The following is an 18,195-nucleotide window of genomic DNA, read 5'->3' as shown; positions in this document are numbered from 1 at the left end:
GGTGAGAGAGAAGGCAATGTCAAAGATGAATCCTAGGTATCTGACATGTGCCATTTCTAGAAAAAGAGCATGTTTGAGGAGAAAGATGAGTTTGGTTCTGAACATAGTTTGTAGAGCTCACTGCACATACAAGTGGAGAAGCAAGTGGGGGTTGTGGGTGTGAAGCTCAGAGGAGAGATGTGGACAGGATAAGCATTTAGGACCCCTCCATCTAGAAAGAAATTGAAGCTGTGGGTGAGGTCATCACGGCACAGCCTTTAGGAGAAGCCCAGGTAAAGAAGCTGAGGAATGTCTGGACCCTGACAACCTTAACATATAATGGTTTGACAGTGGAGGTGGAGACAATGTAGAAAGAATGCCAAAGAGGCAGGAAGACGCAAGGAGGATGTGTTATAATCATGACCAAGGAAGAAATGTGTTTCAAGAACAAAGGCGTCAACCGTGCCCAGTGCTTCCAAGCTGTCAAGTAAAGTGAGGACAACGGAAAAGTGTCCCCTGGATTTAGCAATATGGAGGTCAGTTGCTAAAGGGAGCTTCTAGAATGATCACGTTGCCAAATCTGTCCTCTGCCTGGATTCTCAATGATGAAGCTAATACAGAGACCTCCAAGTTTGGGCTTCTGCAAACATAGCACGTCCTTTTGGTCGTTCTCCAAGATATGTAAACAACTCCAGTACCTAGCGTGTCAACACGGAACCGGGCTGCAGGTCACCCCCCTAGCGGCCCTGCCCGAAGCCGGAGGAAACACCCAGTGCGCGAGGGAGCAGCGGCCCGCAGAGGGAGGCGGTGGCGCCCGCGGAACAGCCGCGTCTAATTGGCTGAGCGCGGAGCCGCCCGGTGATTGGTGGGGGCGGAAGGGGGCCGGGCGCCGGCGCTGCCTTTTCTTCTGCCGGGTAGTTTCGCTTTCCAGCGCAGAGTCTGCGGAGGGGCTTGGCTGCACCGGGGGACCGCGCCTGGCAGACCCCAAACCGAGCAGAGGCGGCCCGGCACGCCCGGGAAAGGCTGCACCGCCGCCCCCCCCGCCTAGCCCTTCCGGATCCTGCGCGCAGAGTGAGTGGCCGTGAGGTTCCGGGTGCTGGGGGTGGGACGCGCCGGGACAAAGTCCTCCGGCAGTGCAGTTGGACGCCGGGCGAGGACGGGCCGTCTGTGCTGACCCGCGAATCCGTGACCCAAAGAACGTGTCCCGAGTATTCCAAGTGCGAGGAGTGCCCCCTGTTCTCGGAGATGGCACTGCTCAGCACGATTGCCCTTGCCAGTCGTGCTGTGGCAGTAAAGAGGACTTGTGAAATAGAATTTTCCTCTAGAAGGCACTGCACCTTCCCATTTACCCTCGCTTTCTCCCGTTTCCACCCCCCTTTCCATCAGTCACATTTTCTTCTTTTCGCAGAAAGTTTCATTTGCTGTATGCCATCCTCGAGAGCTGTCTGGGTTAACATTCGCACTCTGTGCATGCAACCTCGACAGTCTTGGCACCTAACGTGCTGTGTGTAGCTGCTCCTTTGGTTGAATCCCCAGGCCCTTGTTGGGGCACAAGGTGGCAGGTCAGTAAATGTTCATGTGATCACATGAATGAGTACATGGCTTCGGAATCTTAATTATGTTTCTATGTTTAAAGATGGAAGGGCTTAATGTCTTCCTAGAGTTTAAAAGTGATGTTTAGTTTTTGCAGACCCCCCACCCCCAAAATAATATAATTACTCTTAAAAAAATTTTTCTGAAGAGTTCTGGGGTAGGTATGCAGAGGTGTGGTTGATTGTGCTTTGAATGTTGTTTGTATAGATAGGGAGTTGTTTTCATAGAACAGAAATAGGACTTGAGCCTCCAGCACAGTCCATTGTGCAACCATTGCTAAATGAGGATGCTGGACTCACACTTGTGAGATCATAATATGGTTTGCTTTTTAGTTTCTAATTCCATCTGAAATATACACAATTTGAATTCAACAAACTGTTTTGAGCACATAGTGTAGGCAGCGCACTGTCCAAGGTCCATAAGATGTTAAAAAGGAAAATACCCCCACTACTCCACCCCACCACACCTCACCCACCTTCCCCTGCGGGGGCTCTGGAGGCATCACAGAGCTTTACAAGGAAAACTGGAACTGATGCTCTAATAGAGGTACAGAATTCAGTGAGACACGAGTCAAAGAAAGCTTAATTGTGAGTCTCAGACAACTTTATGAAAGAAGGGACTTTTGTACATAGCTTTGAATGCTGTAGGATTTAGAGATGCAAAAATTCGTGGAGAGGCTGTTCCAAGGGCAAGTAGCTGGAGCAAAGCAGAAGTGTTGGGCACCGTTGAAAAACAGTAAATGATGTGGTGACTGGGTTGCTTTGTTGATGGATGAAGATGGGGTGGGTTGGAAATCCGCCTAGGAATGGACAAATCATAGGATTTTTGCACAGGAGATTGATGTGGTCCAATCTGTGTGCAGCAGAGGCTGGATTGGGAAGGTAGAATGTTGGAGACAGGAAGGCAGCAAGTCTTGGGATGGAGCGGAAAGAATCAACTCTAAATCTGGGATTTGAGCTAGGTGATTGGGAGATGGCCATGCCACTCTGAGTTGGTAACAGGTTTTGTGAGTTGGTAACAGGTTCTGTGAGAAGATAAGACTGACTCCAGATTTGTGAACATGAGCTTGCTTATTTATTTATTTATTTATTTATTTATTTATTTAGAGACGGAGTCTTGCTCTGTCGCCCAGGCTGAAGTACAGTGGTGCGATCTCGGTTCACTGCACCCTTCACCTCCTGGGTTCAAGCAGTTCCCCTGCCTCAGCCTCCCGAGTAGCTGGGACTACAGGTGCACACCACCATGCCCGGCTAATTTTTTTTGTATTTTACTAGAGACAAGGTTTCACCATGTTGCCCAGGCTGGTCTTGAACTCCTGAGCTCAGGCAGTCCGCCCACCTTGGCCTCCCAAAGTGCTAGGATTACAGGCGTAAGCCACCTCGCCCACCCAAACATGAGCTTATTAATTCACCTCTTCTGTGCCAGGTGCTACATATGTACTAGCTCATCCAGCCTTAACAACCAACTGCGGCAGGGTGTGGAAGCTCACGCCTGTAGTCCCAGCACTTTGGGAGGCTGAGGTGGAAGAATTGCCTGAGGTCAGGTGTTTGAGACCAGCCTCAGAAACATAACAAGAGGCTCTCTGCAGAAAATTTAAAAATTAGCCAGGCATCTTGGCTCATGTTTATTGTATTAGTCTGTTCTCATGCTGCTATAAAGAACTGCCTGAGACTAGGTAATTTGTAAAGAAAAGAGGTTTAATTGACTCACAGTTCTGCATGGCAGAAGGCATCTCTTCACAGGGCAGCAGGAGAGAGTGGATGCAAGCAGGGGAAATGCCAGACGCTTGTAAAACCATCAGATGTCATGAGGCTCACTCATTATCACGAGAACAGCATTGGGGAAACTGCCCCCATGATTCAGTTACCTCCACTGGTCCCGCCCTTAACATGTGGGAATTATATTACAATTCGAGGTGAGATTTGGAATGTAGAACCAAACCATATCACTTGCAGTCTGAGCTCACTGGGAGGCTGAGGTGGGAGGATTGCTCTAGTCCAGGGGTTGGAGGCTGTACTGAACTATAATCGTGCCACTGCGCTCCAGCCTGGATGACAGAGCAAGTTCCTGTCTACTACACACACACACACACACACACACACACACACACACAAAAAAAAAAAAAAAACCACCTTGTTGATAGGGGAGTAAGCTACCTGGGTTTACTTGGCTAATAAGAGACATTGCAGCTCCCATTGGCTGAGAGTCCAGCATATCTGCTTTAGGCACATCCTTATTAGTTACCAAGCAGGAAGGGAAAGAGCCACAGATTTTTCCACTCAGGTAAAATAAAATTGAACTGAAAAAAATCAAATTGCTACAGCAGGAGTGTCAAGGGGCTGGGCTTGGGTCCATTTCTACTAGTATATATGATGATAACTAGCTTTATAGTCCAGACATTTCCTCATGCTCCTTTGGAAGGACATTTTTGGACTAAGCATGACTTCATGCCTTCATACATGTACTTGGCTACAAGAATGCATAAATACTCTTCCATGCCCTACTTGAAAATCCAGACCCCTTCCCCAGAGGTCTGGCAGGGCAAGATTCACTTGTGTCCACTCTGCCTATCACCAGCTGTGTGCTGATGTAAATCCTAAGTCACATGATGGTCATGGAAAACTTTCCGTTTTCCTAATGGATTTTAGGACTTCCTTATATCAAGTTTTTGTTGTGATTTTTAATCTTTAGGATAACTGTATAAAAATGGACTTAACAGTTTTGCAAAGAGATAAGTGTTACTTTATCCTTTTAAATTACATTTAATGATGTTGTTTTAATATTTAAAAATCATTACTTCTTTATGCCAGATTTATTGTTTGTAGTAGGCAAAGAGGAAAATATATCTTTCTAAATGTGTATAACAAAAATAATGAATTTTACCGTATGAATCATAAATATAGCAGTTTAAAAATATTTGAGTTAAATTACAAATGTACTGTGATTTGTAGGAGAGCATTTTGGGAGAGTCATGTGATTTGTCTTAAAGCAAGTCTAATTAAAATAATGTTTCTCATGTGTTTATTTGATAAAATCACAAATTCATTTTAAAGGCGTATTTATTGAATACCTACTATGTGGTTGACATTGTTCTGGGGATACACCAGTGCACAAAATTCTCCACCAACATCCATCCCTTCAGGTGGGGAAACCAGACAATAATCAAAATAAAAAATGTGGTAGGTCAGATGGTCGTGTAAGTACTATGAAGAAAAATAAACCAGGGAAGAGAAAGAGCATGTTTCCAGGGCGGGAGGTGGTTGCAGTTTAAATAAGAAGGCCAGAGAAGGCTGCCCTGATATGTGGACAACAAGCAAAGACCTGAAGATGTGTTTTGTGGAGGAGAAAAAAAGTTGATCCCCAAAGTCAATTAAAAAGAGGCTTTAGACTATAAATGCCATTTAAATAAAATATTTCTGGGACAAACTATGTTTTGGATTAAGCAAGATATTTAAGAGTACAACCTGATGCCAAGAAGGCTTTCTTTGAAGCTATGGTTTCCATATACATGGAAAGAATGTATATTCTTTTTCTTTATAGGATGTCTCAGTGGTATGAACTTCAGCAGCTTGACTCAAAATTCCTGGAGCAGGTTCACCAGCTTTATGATGACAGTTTTCCCATGGAAATCAGACAATACCTGGCACAGTGGTTAGAAAAGCAAGACTGGTAAGGAAAATTCACTAGATAGAAGAAGTTGTTTACACCTTAAAAATACTTGTTGATGAAGTGACTTGGGGCCATGTTTACTGGAAGATGAATTCCATCAATGCCACTGGGATTATTTGTTGTAGATAAGTTTATTGTTTTAAAAAATGACATGTCTCTCAACAAAGTTAAGTATATTAGTCATTAAGCACTTTTATGTAGTTTTGTCAAATTTATTTAAGATAGATACTCCTAAATGCTTTGGACAAGTTAGATAATGCTGACACCAATTAGTTTCCAACTTAGGATCCAGACTATAGAAAGAAGTAACTTAAAAGAAATAAAGCCAAATTAATGGTTAAACATTGATTAGAAATAGGAAGAAGGTAGTAAAATTAAGGGGATTTTTTTTAACTGATAGGTGTTCTACTTTAAAATGTATTATTTGCTAGTTGCAAATATTTTAAACATCCTGAAAGTATTTGACATAGAAAGTGAGGGGTCCCCTGTTGACTTTTCCCCCTCCAGAGATAGTCACCATGAATAGTGTCAGGCACAATCTCTTAGAGCTCTAGAATTTTTCATGCTGATTGCACATAAGAGAAATACCATATAAACTACTGCTAAAAGCAGTATCAGTTTCAGAAGAAGAAAATAAACCTAAGAAAATACTTAAATGGTTTTTAATAATTTCAATAAGGAAACCAACATTTGTTTTGTCTGTTTTACGTAGACATTTAGTTCTAGAATGAAATATGTAAATGTTAAATCTCCTAGGGAGCACGCTGCCAATGATGTTTCATTTGCCACCATCCGTTTTCATGACCTCCTGTCACAGCTGGATGATCAATATAGTCGCTTTTCTTTGGAGAATAACTTCTTGCTACAGCATAACATAAGGAAAAGCAAGCGTAATCTTCAGGTATGACCTGGTTTTTGTGTTTTAGTTGAAATGTTCTCATGTTGATGGAAGGCAGTTTTCTTCATTCAGCAAATACAATTGAGCACACACTTCATGGTATTTAGAGAAGTAACAGAGACTAAACAACTCCATTTATATTATTTATAGCATCAGTAAATATAGCATAAGTAAAATAAGATATCAATTCATTTTATAAACACAGAAGGAATTTTCGGGGTTAAATGTATCACCTCTTAGGTGTCAGTAATTCTGAGAAAAATGTGATGCTATAATCTTGTTTTACTAAAAACAGTCAATATTTAAACCAAAGAAAAGGGGCTGCATTTTAAGAGCAGTGATCTATAGTAGTATATTAAAGCTCCAGGGAACGTTAGTAGTTAGGTTCAGGTCCTTGCTATGCAAATGAGAAATAAGTCCGGAAAGGTTTGACTTTCACCTGAGGAAGGGGTGACTTCAGGAACTAGACTCCACCTTGCCTTGCTTCTGGTGGAGTTAGCCTCTCCTGGAAGAAAAAGTCAAAGAAAGATCCAGACATGAGAGAACGTGCTACAGAGTTTTAGGAGTTCTTCAAACGTACTCCTAGCATGCCCTTGGCCTGGCTATCATATTTATGTCCTGTAATAACAGAACTTTTCTGTTTTAATGGAGGTGAAAGCTATCATTTTCTTCTTTCATAAAATACAACTGAACTTTTCAGCTTAGGTAATTGAAAGTTTTTTTTTTTTTTTTTTTTTTCCTTTGTGAATGTATTTACAATTTTATATACCAGTGAGTAGGAAAATCAAATTAACTTTACAGAAATTTGCTCTCATACAGACCTTGCATGAATGCACCTGTGTAAAGAGCCATTATTGCCAGTGTTTTGCAAACTAGCTTTGACAATGACAACAGAAAAATCTAAATTAATATCTTTGGTCTGGTTCAAAGCTTAGACCAACAGATGCATTCATTGAGGAATGCCATGTATAGTTTTCATATCATTTGCATTGTCTTGGGATCCTAACAGAAGATAATTGGCCTCAAGAAATATGGAAAGATATTAAAGTAAAAATATTATATGAACCATATGTGAAAATACTTGTTTACTCCAAAAGTACTTTAGGTACCTGCACTTAGAAAGTTAAAGCAATTTTTGTCATAATTTGTGAAAGAAATATTTTGATTTTAGCAAACATAGCTTATATAGAATTTAATAGATGAGAGATGAGGTTTCTCAGAGAATATAAACAAATTCATATCAACTTATAATACACAATAATGTAAACATTCTGCATTTTAATTTATTTTTGTTCTAACTCCTCAAATCTAGGATAATTTTCAGGAAGACCCAATCCAGATGTCTATGATCATTTACAACTGCCTGAAGGAAGAAAGGAAAATTCTGGAAAACGCCCAGAGATTTAATCAGGTACTTTTTTCTCATTGAACACAAAAATTGTAATAAATTCAAAATGTATTCATTCATCAAATACTATTGGGGCCCACGTCAAAGCAATGGTGAATGTCTCTAATTTTATAGCTCCAAGAAGTGGGAGAATCAGATTTAGAGATTTTATAGAACCAGGCTTTAAGAAAGATCCTAATCTAATGGAATTAAGTTCTAACGAGGAGAAAGGCAACATATAAACAAGATACTTCCGGGTAGCATAAAGTGCTGAGAAGATAACATGCTGAGTTCATGGAGTGGCTGGGAGTAGGGTTGTTCCTTTAGACCGGAGTCAGGAAAGGCCTCTGAGTTGCTGGTGCAGGAATGGAAGCAGGCAAATAGAGAGTTCTTGCAGCTGTCCAAGGGAGAGGCAGTGGAAGCTTGCACTCAGTAGAATCCGTGGAGGTAGGAAGAGGTGGACAGATTCAGGTTATGCTTTGGATGTGGTGCCAATAGAGAAGGATCCTTATATTGAAGGATTAGATGGAGGAGTGAGCAGAAAGCCAAGGATGGCTCTACAGCAGCTACCAGAACCCCTTGAAAACTGATAATGCTGTTCACAGAGCTGGGAAGGCAAGGAGCAGGCAGGGGTAGGAGTTTTGTAGGACACAGTAGGTTTGTGGAGAGAAGAGGCTGATGGGAAAATCAAGGGCTTTGTTTTGAGCAAGATCAAGATACCTATTAAATATTCAAGACATCAAACAGTCAGTGAGTCAGAGTTGTACTAGTATCAAGATTTTTGATCATTGTTTTATTAATCCTAATACAAACCTTCCTAGCTGTCAGGGTTCAGCAGAGTTTTGAAGTTGCTATGGCATTTAGTATTCCTTTCTTGAGCAGTGGGGTGGTAACAACAAGCCGACAATCCAATGTTATGGATTGTTCTGGAGGAGCTCATTCCTATACGGATGCCAGAGGACACAGTATGCGTCCCGTGTGCATTTCACCAACAAATAACTACCAAAGTGAACTGTGCAACAGTGGAGAGGGAGACAGTTTAAGTGTGGTGGAAGATGCCATTCTCCACGCACTGCCTGAGCATTTGTCCCAGTCTGTAGACATGCTGAGATGGGAAATTATTGTTCCCATTATTTTTTGTTTTAATGTAAGAGCTTTTAGAAAATAGATTTAAGAGAATATTGTGCTATCCACACTCTAGTAGACTATAAATGTTTCATGTGCTGTCTTAAAGCACACTAAGTTTTTTTCTTTCTTTTTTTTTATTTGTGGTGAATAAACTAATTGTGTGTCTGGACAAAAATTTAGGTCCATAAGGTTTGAAGGGATAGGGAGATTTTCTTTCAGGTGGGAGGGAAAGACATGAGGTGGATTCTAAGCTTCCCTTTGCTGTTCCATCTTTATGTTCTTAAGGACTAATGGTTACCATATGCTGAGTGCTTATCATGTTGCAGGCCCTGTGCTAAGCACTTTATAAACATTATTTCATTTGAGTAAACACTTTCAAAACTGTCATTGAAGGTAGGTGTTCTTATCCCCATTTTAAAGATGAGAAAACTAAGGTTTAGAGGTCAGGTACTTTGCTCAGGGCCACAGAGCTAATGAGAAGTAGGTTTGGAATTTAAACCCAGTATTGTCCAACTCTAAAACTAGTTCACTGGAGAAGTTGCTCTTCAGTTTTCTAATCTGTGGAATGGGATGTGAGGGCTTTCTGGCTGGAACTTCTCACACCCATGAAGTGCCCATTCCCTTATTTGGACTACTGCTCATTCCATTGAAAAGGACCCCCTTCCTGAGCAGAAGACTTTGTTTGATCTGGGGCCTGTGAGTAACCAAGTTCCCATCCAGACAAGGTCTCTAGAGGTACAGTAGTGAAATGAGAAAGTAAGAGTCAATGACAGCTGAAGTCCCTTCCAACTTCAATGTTTGACATTCCTGTGGTTTCAGTACTCCTGGTTTCTTAGAAAGTTAAAAAGTTAAGAACTCACTATGAAAGTGGTTTCAGTACTAAAGTGTACAGGAGCAGCCAAGCATCTGCTTAGCAGGAGATGGGAACAGGGTGGAGGGAAGCAGGGAGGGATGAGAGGAAGGAGTAAGAATACCAAGGGTTTGAGTGACTTGGAGGGACTACTGCCCAAGTTGGAAGCAGGAGGTTTCTTAGGCCCTGCCACAGTCACCAGGTTTTTCCACCAAGCATCTCCCAGCAAGTCAGTAGAAAGGGGATGTAGAAGCTGGGGATATAGCGGCTCTCTTACAGTCATTGTTTATATCCCTGTTCTCTAAACCGAGCCTTGATCATTTGGGAGGAGGCCTGGGAAGTCAGAATTCTACAGTGGCCTAGTCCTTCTCCCTAGGTGTAGGTGTAGTATCCCAGCTGTTACAAAGCCCACAGGACACGGTGCCCACGTCCTGCTGGCTTAGAAGTTGTATTAGTCTGTTCTTGCATGGCTATAAAGAAATACCTGAGACTGGGTAATTTATAAGAGAAGAGATTTCATTGATTTACGGTTCTGCAGGCTGTACAGGAAGCATGGTGCTGGCATCTGCTCAGTTTCTGGGGAGGCCTCAAAGTCATACAGTCATAGCAGAAGGTGAAGGGGAAGCACACACATCACGTGGCCAGAGCAGGGGGAAGCCGGGGAGAGGTGCTCTACACTTAACCGGATCTCATGAAAACTCATGATCAAGAGGATAGTATCAAGAGGATGGTGCTAAACTATTCATGAGAAACCATCCCCATGATCCAGTCACCTTCCACCAGGCCCCACCTCCAACACTGGGGATTACAATTCATGAGATTTGGGCGGGGACACAGATCCAAACCATATCAGAATTAAACAACAGCAGAGATTTCCCTGCACAGGCAGAAAGCTGTATGGAACTTCTTAAAGTGACAACTCATCCCGACTGCCCAGAGAAACTCCTTTTGTCACTTAGTGATATGTGGCACCTTGGACTTACAGAGGATACCAATAACGTTCATTTATTTCTAATATGCACTTCACAGCTGATGGAGTTCTCATGCTTTGAACTTCTACTATTGGAGAATATATAACATGAAGGAAAACTTCCTCTGAAGAGAGAATAACTTTGATGATGTATGCCTGATAAAACAAAAAGTTGTGGACCAATTTTACTTATGAGTGTCAATATAAAAGTCCCCAATAAGATATTAGGGATCAGAATTAAGTACTACATTAAGAAAAGACATGGCCAAATATGATTTATTATAGGTCACAAGGGTAGACCATGACTGGGCAACTTATTGATGCAATTCACTAAATTAATAGCTACAAGGAGAAAAAACCATTTACTTCCTTCCACAGAAGCTGAGAAGACCTGACAGAATTCAATGCTCATTTCTGATAAAAACATTGAATAAGATAGGAATTAATGGATACCTCTTTAACATACAAAAATATATATTGCTCCATTCTAGAGACAGTAACTTATTTAACTGGGAAAACTCCAGTAAGTCAGAAACACAGCAAGGATGCTGTTTCCACTGCTGTTTAGCATCGTATTGGTGGTATTGGCCAATGCAATTAGACAAGAGAAAACCATTAGAAGCATAAGAATTAAAAAGAGCATCATAAAGATATTAGCTCTCCCTGAGTTTACTTGTAATTTTAATGTGATTCCAATAAAAATACCAACAAGTTGTTTTCTGGAGCTATACAAATTGGTTCTGAAATTTATAAAAAATAAACATGCAAGAATAGCAAGGCAACTTCTGAACAAGTAGAGCAATGAAATGGGACTGGCCTTACTAGATAGACTATAAATCCTCTATAGTCCAATATTCTTCAAGGGTTCAGGCTTATGAATAAACAGGCCAATGGAAAAGAAGAGAAAACCCTAGAAGGAAACCCATGTGCGTATGGAAATTTATGTGATACAGCTGGCAGCTCAGAGCACTGGGGAAAATAATGGACTTTTCAGTCAGTGTTGTTAAGACAAATGGAAAGCTAATTGAAAAAAAAGTGAAAGCAAAAAGTGGGCCCATACTTCACACTGATCATGAGAACAGACAAATATATCAGCGATCCAAAAGTTAAAAAGAAAAAGAAGGAAACCTTGCAAGTGCTAGGGAAAAAAAAATGAATGAATGCCGTAATGTCAATAGGGAAAGGCTTTCTGGTATAAGGAAAATTCCAGGCATAAAGAAGAAAAGATTGATACAGTCAAATATGTAAAAACACCCTCGTAGAATCTGTGCTGTATAGAGCACTATGTAAGAAAGGCTGACACACACAGTTTCTGCTGTGTGGGGGATTTAACTCTAAAAAAAATAACATCTTTCTAGAATTTAATCTCTAGGAGAACAGGGACCACTGGTACCACTCTAACACCTGAGCCTAGAACATTGCCTGACATTTACTTAGTACCTAGTAAGTATGTGCAGGGTACATCTGGTGTATGAAGCAAGTGGACCCTGTCGCTTCTGAGTGTTCTGATTATCAAAAGTAGGACTGAATACTCCTGGGCAAGTCTGGGTTTATATTCATTATTGACTTTATAGTAGCAGATTTTCATTGATGGCCTTAATGGAATGCTTTCATATTTCAGTATACCTCTGGATCACCCAGGATTGTCTTAAAATAGGCTTTTCTGATTCCATAATCATACTGGCCCTTGAGATTTTCCAACACCTAGATTTTCCATCCTAGGTGGTGAGATGCTGCTGGTCTGAGGACCACACTTTGAATCAGAAAACTTTACGATAAATAAGGACAGGGTTAATAAGAATAATCTTGTGTACAGTATTTGAGAAACCCTGAACTAAATTCTAGTGTGGTAGAATTGTAACTGTATAAATTAATGGAAACTCCCAGAAATACTGTTTATTTTAGACATGAATTGAGCCTAGTTTTTTTGTAGCCTTGTTAACAGTTTGCCAGCATTTTCCAGGGCCTTGGGAAAATTTCTTACTGACACATAAGCGGGAAGCCTGTAGTACATGTCAGAAGGTCTGGAAGGCAGGTGGGGACTTGACTTTGGAGTGTAACCAGCAAGTACACACCCTGGAGAAAACGATGGCTGTAATCACGCCCTTCCCTTTACAGGCCCAGTCGGGGAATATTCAGAGCACGGTGATGTTAGACAAACAGAAAGAGCTTGACAGTAAAGTCAGAAATGTGAAGGACAAGGTTATGGTGAGTATTGAGTAAACACATGCATTTATTCTGAAACTTTCTGTGGGGAAAAAAGGTTTCAATCGCTTGGGGTGTAAATCTAGTAACTGAGTTCAGTCTTTTAAGTAGTTGGGAAGAAAAATTTTGCAGAAGTCTCAAGCTGTAAGTAGACTTTTTGAATGGCCTCTTAAAACTGCCAAACATTGAGTTTATCTTTTTCTTCCCTGAAAGATCATGCAGTAAATGTTGACTTTTCCCAGTACCCAGTAAATGAGATGTTGCTGCTCTAAATGGGCCTTTATGTTCACATCTCTCAAATCACAGTGGCCCAGTATAAACATGGCCCATCTTTCCCAGTCATCTGTTCTATCCTAAGACTTGGAAGAGGAACAAAAATACATTTTATTGAAAGAAATTTGGATACATTTCTGATTAAGACATCCACAGTGATTTTAGGATAAAACTTCCAAGTCAATTTATGAAAGAAGAGGGCTGCTCTGGCGCCCTCGATGGCCCGCATTTACTCCTCTCCACTGTTAGGGCTGGTGCGGGGAGAGTTTGAGGAGTTCTTTTTCACACAAGCCTGTGTTTGTGGAAAAGGCCTTCCAGCTTAGGGGTTTGGTCCTCTGTGGATCTCTGGGTAACACCAGTATGGCCTTGACTATATGCTTCAGACAGCATCTTTCGAAAGTCCACATTCTTTGGAGCAACTTTATCCTGCGGTCTCCTAGGGAAGCATTTCATTAAAGTAGAAACCGAGTGAGCCCAGTCCAGAAATAGCCATGGAAATCCAGAGAAGAATATGTGGAAATGTGACCAAATCCCAGACAAATGAGGCTTATTTGTAGAATGCACATACAATTTATTGTCCAGGTGGAGATGCATTTGAGCTGCCAAGAGGGCACTGTTTGTAATTATAGCAAGTATGAAACCACGTCTATCCCGGTAAAGCAGAGATGTGTGGTCACTTTACTTATTTGGAAGGAATGAGGAAATTTTCTATGAGCTTTTTCACCCACTGCTATGGGCTTCACAATGGAGTTTTTAAATCATCTCAGAGGTAGTCTCAAAATGATGAGGAAGAATCAAAATTTAGGTGCTGGAACCAGGTTAAGGACATACAAATCAATTTGAGAATTATTGTGTTTGCTTTTTTAAAAGTGTTATTACATATTGATGAAATAGAAATTATTTCATGTGTATGATTAGAACTCTCCAAATCAGATCTCTTTTTGGGGGAGCTGGAATTGTTTTCACGTTTCTCTGGGTTTCATAGAAGCAATAGTCTGTTGCCTAAAGCCTTTGGAAGTTGCTGATCAGTAGAAAACATGTTTACATCTTTATTTGTAGTGTATAGAGCATGAAATCAAGAGCCTGGAAGATTTACAAGATGAATATGACTTCAAATGTAAAACCTTGCAGAACAGAGGTAAGGGTTCACAACTGAAGTGGTGCCCATTGGCTGTGATTTTTTCTGTTCACACTAGATAACGAGGATGATTACTCCTTTCTATTTGCCGAGTATTTTATGACTCCGAATTCTTCCTTGATAACCCAGGCCAGGGTTTCTTAACATCCAATACTGTTGACATTCTGGGCTAGATAATTTGTTGTGAGGGCTGTCCTGGCATTGTAGAATGTTTAGCAGCATCCCTGACTTATACCCACCAGGTGCCAGTAGCACTACCCAGGAGCCCTCACTAGTGACAATCAAAACTGTCTCCAGAGATTGCCAAAAGTCCCCTAGGGGTCAGTGACCCCTACTTGATAACCACTGGTTATGTGTTACTCAGCTTATTTATTGCACCTAGCCCACTGACACAGACTGACACACAGTGATAGATATGTGGATTCCCCTGCCCTAATATCTCAAGTGTCTTCAAACATGGTGTGTCCACATGTGTACACTGCAGATGAGCTCATTCTTTTTCTCATGTTTTAAAGCAGTTTTACTCTATTTTGTTACTGTTGATGTTTTTAATGAGAGTAGCAACAGAAAAGAACTCAAGAATGTACATTGTGTGGAACATGTAAGGCACTGCTGTTGCTGTATTCATCATCTGGGGTATAGCATGGTTCATAGGCAGAGATTATCAGTATGATTTAGGTAAAAAGTATGAGAGACAGCAACTTCAGCTACCGCTTCCTAATCATCTACTTCTCTTTGAAAGCTACAGATATGCTTTGTATACATTTTTTACCTGAAGTTTTGAATTCTGTTATTTACATTTATTTAGGTAATTACCTGACAGTGTCTTCAGTGGCAGATACTACTATGTCTGATTTACATGGGTCACTGAAAACAAGTATTTTGTTTCAGTTTGCCTAGTTGTTATACTTAGGACTTTTTTTCATGTTTAATAAAGATTGAAGAAAGCCAAACGTTGACCTGTCACTGGGCAGCATTTGTGTCATCTTTATCCTATATTTATATGAATCTTGGCTTTTGTTGGTTTTGTCTTCTTTATATAAATATATTTACTGGCTGTCTCTCAATTTATAGAACACGAGACCAATGGTGTGGCAAAGAGTGATCAGAAACAAGAACAGCTGTTACTCAAGAAGATGTATTTAATGCTTGACAATAAAAGAAAGGTAGTTATTTACTTTCCAGAACAGCATGCCGCTTTTGTTATAGACTGTAAATAATGGAATCAAAATTTGGAAGAGAAGAAAAATTATTTTTATAACCACACGGCTTAGAGCCCCAGTTGAGAATGAAATGATATTTGCTTTTCTTTTAAAAAATATTTTAAAATTCAGTGATTAAAAATGAGTTTATTTCACTTTGTTTCTTCCACTGCCTTTAGGAAGTAGTTCACAAAATAATCGAGTTGTTGAATGTCACTGAACTTACCCAGAATGCCCTGATTAATGATGAACTAGTGGAGTGGAAGCGGAGACAGCAGAGCGCCTGTATTGGGGGGCCGCCCAATGCTTGCCTGGATCAGCTGCAAAACTGGTAAGATTCTCCAAAGCGGAAAACTGGCAGCTGACTGGCTAACCACATAAACTCATAAATGCACCTTTGAGCTGTGTTAGTTGAATGGACCCTGTTAAAACGTCGGTATAGAGTTTGACGTAATCCAGCTTCTGCTTACCCTGGAAACACTCCCTTGGAAAGCACAGCGTTATTCATGACTTTTGCCACGTTCAGCCGCGCCTACTTGGTTTGGATCACTCCTGTGCCATGGGATGTGTCATTTGACTGTACAGAACATCAGTGACATGGTCATTATAGAACACATTTAACAACTTGACTCCTAATGTTTCATTTAAAACAAGATAGCTTGAGGCATTTTTCTAGGCTTACAGAATAGTTTGTTAGGAACCATTCATTCAGTCATCCATCCAGTAATACTTATTAAATGCCTACTGTGTGCCACGCACTGTAGGACCTGGGCACACAAGGATGAATGATTCTTGGCCCTTGCCAACAAGGAGTTCTCAGTGTGGAAGGGGGATGTAGACATGGTAATAATTCCGTGCAGTAAAAGTTTCCAGGTGCTCTAGCAAAAGGCCATCAGAGTTCTGTGGAGGACAAAGGAAAGCATCTCCAGGGAAGGTTTCATAGAGGAAGTGGCCTTGTGCTGACTCAAAAGTGACTAGGGTTACTCCATATAGATCAAGGGAAAGTGCTTCCCAGCACAGAGCACAGGATGTGCAAAGGCACACACGTGGGAGCCTGAGGGGACTGTATTGGGTGGCGGGAGAGTGGGGTGTCAGGGGAGACAGGAAGGAAAGTGGACCCGGCGGGAGATGCTGGAGCCTGATGGTGCAGGTTCTCAGCACCATGCTAGGAGTGCGGGCCGTATGCAGCTGTCCTGCTGAGCCAAGGCAGGCTTTTTTCTTAAGCAGGAGATGTATTTCTCTGATCTTTGATTTAGAAAGGGTGCTCTGGCCACATCCTGGAGGATAGGATAGAGACAGAAAGACCAGTTGGAATACTGTTAGCATATTAGTGTGGTCCAGGTGAGGGGCAACAGGAGCTGAACTTGGGATCACAGAGTGAACATGAGGGAAGGTGGCCTGGGACAATTGCTAAGGGTCCAAGGACCAGAGATCTCACGAGGTTATTTTCTATATTGCCAATTTTTTAAAAATCACAATGAATATTCAGCCATTTATTTTTATTCTGTGAATTGCCTGTAGGTACCCCAGGTTTCTTGTGGGTTCGAGCAGAGCTTCTGAGCCCAGTGCGCCCCATGTGCCTTGAGGGATACTGACACCCCTAAGCCCTTCAGGTGGCCAGGGAGGCCTTGGGGTGTCTAGAGCCCCCTAGTGGTCCTCTTAGACCACAGGAGCCTCTTGTAGGGACACACATGCCCTCTAGTTTTCCCACTGTGCTGTCTAAGGATTGTCATTTTCTCGGTGTACAAGCAGAGTTGGGTACACTGGTTTAGCATCTCCTCTGGAACTCAGCCAGCCATTACCCTGCCTGCTCCTTTCCTGATGAAGGGCTGCTGTCCCAGGGCTTTGAACTGGAATCGCGTAAAATCATAAAATGAAGTAGATACTTTTCCCAGGGAAGAAGCCACTTTTTTTTTTTTTTGAGACGAGTCTCGCTGTGTAGCCCAGGCTGGAGTGCAGTGGCGTGATCTCGGCTCACTGCAAGCTCCACCTCCCGGGTTCATGCCATTCTCCCACCTCAGCCTCAGAGTAGCTGGGACTACAGGCGCCCGCCACCACACCCGGCTAGTTTTTTGTATTTTTGGTAGAGACAGGGTTTCACCATGTTAGCCAGGATGATCTCGATCTCCTGACCTCGTGATGTGATCCACCCGCCTCGGCCTCCCAAAGTGCTGAGATTACAGGCTTGAGCCACTGCGCCCGGCCAGAAGACACTTTTAAAAGGTTTTCTTCTGTCATTACTGCAAGCGAATAAAACTGCGTTTCCCCAGCCTGTGTTACTGTTAGCAGTTGACTGTAAGGAAGGAAGACTAAGAGCAATCACTAGGTTTACTCACTAGCTTTCTATTTTTAGGGTCTAGACTGAGTATATTGCCTTCTCCTTTCAGTTGAGTAAAGCCAGAATCATCGTTCCTTCCTCTCTTCCTGTCCCCGGCCTTGCCTCCCCTCTCTGTGTCTCCTCCTGCCCCTCTGCTCCACATCTCTGACTGGTCCTGCCGAGACACTGCTTGCTGATGCCACTCTCTTCACAGAACTTGCAGTGGCTCCTCGCTGTCTCTTGCATCACCTGGAAGCATCTGCTTTGCTGTTTTCCCTGCCTCTGGCCTCCTCTTTGCCCTGCGCCGGTCACAGATCACCTAGAAGCCCTGCCCCCACCCATCTCTCCTTACATAAGCTTCAGTGGTGTGAAGAAGTTTTTGATCTAGGCTGTACTCAGTGCATGTTAGTTTTACTCCTCAAATAACAAAGCTTCTACTGCTGGCACAAGCCTCATTCCCTTTGTTTTTCCCTAGAGCACAGAGCGTGGTATCCTAGGTGGCATTTTGTGTTGCATATAACCACTTGTTGATTTCCATGTGATATGGTTTGGCCGTGTCCCCACCCAAATCTCACCTTGAATTGTA

General features: G+C 42.0%; 1 protein-coding gene across 2 annotated transcripts in view; it reads left to right on the top strand.

The window, feature by feature from the left end:
• Positions 1-888: 888 nt before the first annotated feature.
• The window catches only part of STAT1 (signal transducer and activator of transcription 1), a 44,747-nt gene continuing 27,440 nt past the window's right edge, over positions 889-18,195 (top strand). Inside the window, exons 1-9 of one of the 2 annotated variants that reach the window (XM_007965669.3) lie at positions 889-1,050; positions 1,388-1,541; positions 5,113-5,241; positions 5,998-6,142; positions 7,452-7,550; positions 12,593-12,682; positions 14,012-14,090; positions 15,165-15,256; positions 15,472-15,623. In XM_007965669.3, the coding sequence (XP_007963860.1) occupies positions 5,114-5,241; positions 5,998-6,142; positions 7,452-7,550; positions 12,593-12,682; positions 14,012-14,090; positions 15,165-15,256; positions 15,472-15,623 (785 nt within the window). In that variant the 5' untranslated portion in view covers positions 889-1,050; positions 1,388-1,541; position 5,113. The remainder of the gene's footprint in view (positions 1,051-1,387; positions 1,542-5,112; positions 5,242-5,997; positions 6,143-7,451; positions 7,551-12,592; positions 12,683-14,011; positions 14,091-15,164; positions 15,257-15,471; positions 15,624-18,195) is intronic. The other variant, XM_073019881.1, reaches the window with a different exon arrangement.

The sequence above is a fragment of the Chlorocebus sabaeus genome, chromosome 10, assembly GCF_047675955.1.
Source record: "Chlorocebus sabaeus isolate Y175 chromosome 10, mChlSab1.0.hap1, whole genome shotgun sequence".
Lineage (NCBI taxonomy): Eukaryota > Metazoa > Chordata > Mammalia > Primates > Cercopithecidae > Chlorocebus > Chlorocebus sabaeus.
The sequence above is the reverse complement of the archived record's forward strand: the minus strand, read 5'-3'. Positions and strand labels throughout refer to the sequence as shown.